The following is a 6,097-nucleotide window of genomic DNA, read 5'->3' as shown; positions in this document are numbered from 1 at the left end:
TTCTCTCCCTAACCACCAACAAAGTCTTTCCGGGTCTGACACCGGACCTTCCTTTTCCCTATTCTTTTATTCATCTTCAGGTTCCTCCTCTCGCCATTGCGTGTGGGCCGCCAATTGGTTGGATATCCCTCAGACTTTGTCTCCGAGAAGATAGAGAAGTTGCGCGCTAGAGATTGTCTGTTCCTTTAAGAGATTTCATTAGGTGCATTCTGTTCCAATTGTTTATTAAACAAAACAGGAGCACTTTTGCTCCACTAAATTTGAACCCATCTTATCTTACACATGCCAGACAGGAGGAGACAGCAAGGCCATCCCAGGCTACAGCACATTCTTATTCTAAACCCAATATATTTCTACAATACTAAACTGAAATGAGTAAAACAACTTTGTAAAGGGGCCAAGTGTCATACATGTGTGAATTTAAAGCTTGCATTAAACTGTGTACATGGTGCTTGTGACTGTTTCTTTAAATGCAGCAGCATCAGAGAGACAAAATACACAACAAGATCAAGCTGAAGCACAGGCCTTTCATCTGTTGTTCATACACAATTTAGACTTTTAGACAGGAAAGCATATTTTCACGTTCTGTATACAACAACTGATCACTGAACAGTAGAAACATTTTCATTCCTTTTTTCCTCAGACCGAGTCTGATCTCAGTTCCTCCACAGCCTCTCTACAGCATGTTGGTCTCACAGGAGCCAGGCTGCAGTATCTGAATCTAAAACAAGGCATAGGTCACAGGGTTTAGACAAGAGTTAAAATAATACAGATGGACTGCAAATGATGCAGATGATGCAACTATCAAGTTGTCACAGATGAGTTAAAGCAGGAGTAAAACAAGGCATAGATCATCAATAAATGTTATACAGGGATCAAATATGAATGACACTTTACTGAAATGATTAAAATATATTTTGTTCCTAAGCTGAAAGGGAAGATGATGTTTTTGTACCGCCAGTTTCATCTGAAACACAGCAGTGGATTTTTTTCTATACTGGAAACAAACATACACATGAAAGGTTCCCTAGGAAAAAAAAGACTGCATAAGTGTCATACATGTGTGAATTTAAAGCTTGTATTAAACTGGGTGATTGCCTAGAAACAGTATATGGTGCTTATGACTCTTTCTTTAAATGCAGCAGCATCAGAGAGGAAAAATACACAACAAGATAAAACTGAAGCACAGGCCTTTCAATTGTTGATTATACACAATTTAGACTTAAAGACAGGGTAGCATATCTTCACCTTCTGTATTTCACATTTCAATCACTGAACAACAGGAACATATTCATTCATTTATCCTTAGACCAAGTCTGATCTCAGTCCCGCCACAGTCTCTCTACAGCATGTTGGTCTCACAGGAGCCAGGCTGCAGTATCTGAAGAGTTTAACTGCTTTTCTAAACCAGGGGTAAAACAAGCCATATATAACAGGGTTTAGACAAGAGTTACAATAGAACACAAAGAGAACATAGGATGCAGCAGAGGCATTGACTAAGCTGTCACCTGCAAGAGAGACAGAGTAAAATGGGCAGAAACATAGTAGGAACACGAATACAAGAACACCAAGAGTCCTGGCTGCTTTCAGCTCTGATTTCTTTGCCTTTGGAGTCACTGAAAGCTGGAGTGTGACAGCTGTAACGTGAGAGCGCATGGCACGAGCCTGAGACACAGCCACGGCAAATACTCTCAGATACAGAGCTATGATGACAGTAACTGGAACAATAAAGGAGAAAACAACATCTACAGCTCCTAAGACAAAATCAATGACCAATACACATTCTCCGTAGCAGGAATTATACCTCCCCAGTTGAGTCAGGTCATCCTTCACATAGAGAAAGCTGTAGGAAACAGAACAGAGCCAACACAGACAAACACAGAGTTTAGCTCTATGGACAGTGATTCTTGTGTTGTAATGCAGAGGGTCACAAATAGCAACATAACGATCAACTGATATGAGCACCATGTCACCTATTGAGGATGCGGGAAGGATGGCTGAAAGATAATTATAAAGAAAACACACAAAGTCACCAAGAAACCAGCATGATGTTTTTCTGAAGATTTCTCCCGGCATCAGCACAAGGCCCACTAGAAAGTCTGAGACAGCCAGAGAGAGGAGGAGGGTGTTGGTGGGTGTGTGGAGCTGCCTGGAGGTAAAGAGAAAAGCACCATTAAACCAACAAGTCCTCATATGTTAATGACAAACAAACATTTTATGTTAGTTCTTTCTGAAACAATGGAAACAATCATTCCAAAAACACTGATCTGATATAGAAACAGGCCTATTCTGAGCAGTCAGTTTGATTATCATAGTATGAAAAGAACAGGTGTTACATTACTAATAACATCATAAATAGCTCCCTCAAGCATCCCACTAAGCCATGACATTGAGACATCAAGCCAGCATGCACAATACCAGGACCCTGAAACTGACACACAGTGTTCATATATCTAAAACTTCAATTGTTGAGACAATAATCTTAACCTAAAGTGGGAGACTGAGGTGATGACGAGCAGGTTGAGAGCTACAGTGAGCAGAGAGATGGAGTAGAGCAAAATGTGAATGAGCATCACTTCAAACCAAGGTGTCAGCTTCCTGCAGGAGGTGTTGAAGAGTTGTGGAAAGCAGAGCTCTGCTCCGTCCTGTGTCTCCGTCATCAGTGGGAGGATGAGAGAGACCTCAGCTCTCTGCCTCGAACTCTGTCGTACAACTGATTTATCTCTTTCTACTGTTGGCTTCATCCCTCCCTTTCTCCCTCTTTGTCTCTGTTGGACACTGATGTCCTTTTTTTGCTCTACACATCACAAAGTCATCTCCTACACTTTCTCTGTTAGTCCACAAGCCTTTCAATAATCATTTTTCTTTTCAATCCTCTGGTGTTGTGCCTTTCTGTCAATCTGCTGTTACCCCCAGATTCCAGACTTCCAGATCTCGACCCAGCTGAACACGTGCAACATCATGGCCTGGAGCAGGTATATGCACTTTAATCCTTAGATAATTGGGCGGCAGGTCAGTGATTTGTTTTGATTTGTTTCAAGCTTACTAAACCCTTAAGTCTTCAACAACTTCCTAGTAAAAGCCTCATGCATTTTCTGTTATGGCGTGAGGTTTTTCCCAAGCGCGATAAAACATGCTCATGAAGAAATTACATAATTTCAACAATCAAGAGTTGTACAGGCAGCTGTGAGTGTGAAACAAAACAAAGGGAGAGGGAAAGAATGGCATGTTCGCGTGTAAAACCAAGCATCACGCACACAGAGCAGCCACCATGTGCCCGTGACTGTCTGATTTGCGTGCGCTTGAGGGCAGACACGCTCTCGCAGGTCTGATTTCTGCTCGCTCAAATAAAACTGACTTTTGACATTTTGGAGGGGGATACCAAGGGAGACACTGGCCCTGACGGTAATAAATACCTGGAATACATACGAATTACAGTAGTTTACTATTCGTAGCTATATGTCCATACCACTATTGACCATACCATCCTGTTACAGAGACTGGAATATTTAGTTGGCATTAAAGGAATCACACTAAGCTGGTTTAAGTCCTATTTCTCAGAGTGATCCCAATTTGTTATTAAAGCTGCAAGCAGCGATTGACGGGCGCTCGCGCCTCTGCGGGCGTCGGGGTTACTGGCGGACGCCGCTCCTCGCGACCGTGCAATTAAAAACGAACTCTCTGCTGAGTTCAATGGTACCTCACACAAGACTCTACCTTAGATGGGTCAGCATTTATGAAAGGGGCGTGGCTTAAACATAGGGGGCGGGCCAAACCATCACCAATGAAGAAGGAAGTCTCTGCTGAGTTCAATGATACCTCACACAAGGGTCTACATCAAACGGGTCATTAGTTATAAAAGGGGGCGTGACCTGAGTAAGTGGGCATGGTTAAAGTATAGGGGGCGGCTCAGTATCACATGTAGACCACACATTATAAGTTTCATATAAATCGGATGATGTTTGTCATATAAGGCACATTTCCTGTTGCCAGCGGGGGGCGCTATGACCAAAAGTCAATTTTGGCCTGTAGCTGTCCTCAGGCCTGGACCCTTGTCAATCGTGACAAATTTCGGGCAGATACCTCAACTCAAGTTACAACAACTTCTTTGTTCATCGCTAAACACTCAAAATGGCCGCCACGCCACGCCCACACCATCTGACAAAAAGTTTTTTCTTTTAATAACTTTTCATCTTTAAGGTGTTAAGATGCTACAGACCAAGTCTGAAGTCCTTCGAATGAAATCTCTAGGAGGAGTTCGTTAAAGTATAGCACCTTGACTTTTAGGCCTACTTCCTGTTTCTACTAGGGGGCGCTATGACTTTAAGTAAATATCGGCCTTTATTTGTCCTCAGGGTTGGAGTCTTACGAATCCTGAAACGTTTCGAGCCAGTTGGACAATGTACACTCAAGTTACACCCACTTCCTCTTTTGATGGAGAAACGCACAAAATGGCTGCCGCGCCACGGCCACGCCCTATGACGAAAAGCTTTTCTTTTAACAACTTTTCATCTTTAACATCTTAAGATGGCACAGACCGAATTTGAAGTTCATCGGATGAAATCTCTAGGATGAGTTTGTTAAAGTACGACGTGGAAATGGCCAAAAAAAAAATATTTCGAACTTTGAAATCAAAATGGCGGACTTCCTGTTGGGGTATGGCTCTAATGAAGTTTTCTGTACATCTTGACATGTTACATATGTGTACCAAGTTTCGTGGGTCTACGATAAATGCACTGCAGGGGCTCAATTTTTTAAAACTTTGTAGGGGGCGCAAGCGAGACATTTTTGCGCGCCTATTCCCGAAACCCTTAAAATATGTAAATTTTCACCAGACTTGATGTGACCGCCAATTTCGGTGAGTTTTTGAATATGTTAAGCCCCTCAAAAAGTCAATTCATTTGACGTAATAATAATTCCTACAGTTTCAATAGGGCCTTCGCCGCTGTCGGCGCTCGGGCCCTAAATATTAACGATAAACCCTCCAAGCACGCTAAAGTTAGCCATGGCGTTCCTCAAGGCTCAGTGCTTGGACCAATTCTATTCTCCTTATATATGCTTCCTCTAGGCAATATTATTAGGAAACACTCAATTAACTTTTACTGTTACGCAGACGACACCCAATTATAGTCAATTAAGACAGACGAAAGCGGTCAGTTAGCTAAATTTCAAGCGTGCATTAAAAGATATAAAATCCTGGATGACCTACAATTTCCTGAAGTTAAATTCAAATATAACTGAAGTTACTCCGAACTTCATTATCTAAAGATATAGCTAACCTAGACGGTATTGCCCTGACCTCCACCACTACTGTCAGAAATCTAGGAGTTATTTTTGATCAGGATATATCCTTTAACGCCCACTTAAAACAAACCTCAAGAACAGCCTTTTCCATCTTCGTAACATTGCCAACATTAGGAACATCCTATCTCAAAATGCATCCATGCATTCGGACTACTGTAATTCCTTACTATCAGGTTGCTCAAATAAGTCCCTTAAGACTCTCTAGCTGATCCAGAATGCTGCAGCACGTGTTCTGACAAGAACTAAGAAAAGAGATCATATTTCTCCTGTACCAGCTTCTCTGCATCGGCTTCCTGTAAAATCCAGGATTGAATTTAAATCCTCCTCCTGACCTTCAAATCTCTAAATGGTCAAGCACCATCATATCTAGAAGAGCTCCTAGTACCTTATTGTCCCACTAGAGCACTGCGCTCCCAAAATTCAGAGATACTTGTGGTTCCTAGAGTCTCTAAAAGTAGAATGGGAGCCAGAGCCTTCAGTTACCAGGCTCCACTCCTGTGGAACCAGCTCTCAATTTGGGTTTGAGGGGAAGACACCGTAACCACATTTAAGACTAAACTGAAAACCATCCTCTTTGATAAAGCTTATAGTTAGGGAGTGAGGAGTTGCAGCGTCTGCCTAACCCGGCCCACCTGATTCTCTTCATAGTCGTCAGATTCATCTATCATATAATCAATAATATAGTGAGAGGGACGCAAGCCAGTACAGCCCGATCAGGGGATCAGGATCAGGGATCAGAGATCAGGGTCTTGGGTGCAGCTGTCGCTGGGGACCTGCTGCACCCAGTGGCAGT

At 42.5% G+C, this 6,097-nt stretch overlaps 1 protein-coding gene across 1 annotated transcript; it reads right to left on the bottom strand.

The window, feature by feature from the left end:
• Positions 1-692: 692 nt before the first annotated feature.
• LOC120567679 (trace amine-associated receptor 4-like) lies at positions 693-2,660 on the bottom strand. Its single transcript, XM_039814647.1, has 4 exons — positions 2,488-2,660; positions 1,879-2,149; positions 1,509-1,596; positions 693-721 (listed from the first exon to the last, which is right to left on the bottom strand). The coding sequence occupies exons 1-4, from the start codon at positions 2,658-2,660 to the stop codon at positions 693-695; spliced, it is 561 nt and encodes a 186-aa protein (XP_039670581.1).
• Positions 2,661-6,097: the final 3,437 nt, after the last annotated feature.

This window comes from Perca fluviatilis, chromosome 11 (genome assembly GCF_010015445.1).
Source record: "Perca fluviatilis chromosome 11, GENO_Pfluv_1.0, whole genome shotgun sequence".
Taxonomy (NCBI): Eukaryota; Metazoa; Chordata; class Actinopteri; order Perciformes; family Percidae; genus Perca; species Perca fluviatilis.
This window is presented reverse-complemented; position numbering and strand designations above follow the sequence as displayed.

Bases quoted from the DNA above. Each gene is read 5' to 3' on its own strand.
- LOC120567679 (XM_039814647.1), bottom strand. From the start codon at position 2,660: ATGACGGAGACACAGGACGGAGCAGAGCTCTGCTTTCCACAACTCTTC. The intron at 2,150-2,487 runs GTTAAGATTATT...CTTTACCTCCAG, and splicing joins ACCTCAGTCTCCCACTTTAG to GCAGCTCCACACACCCACCA. The intron at 722-1,508 runs GTGACAGCTTAG...GCCTTGTTTTAG, and splicing joins TTACTCTGTCTCTCTTGCAG to ATTCAGATACTGCAGCCTGG.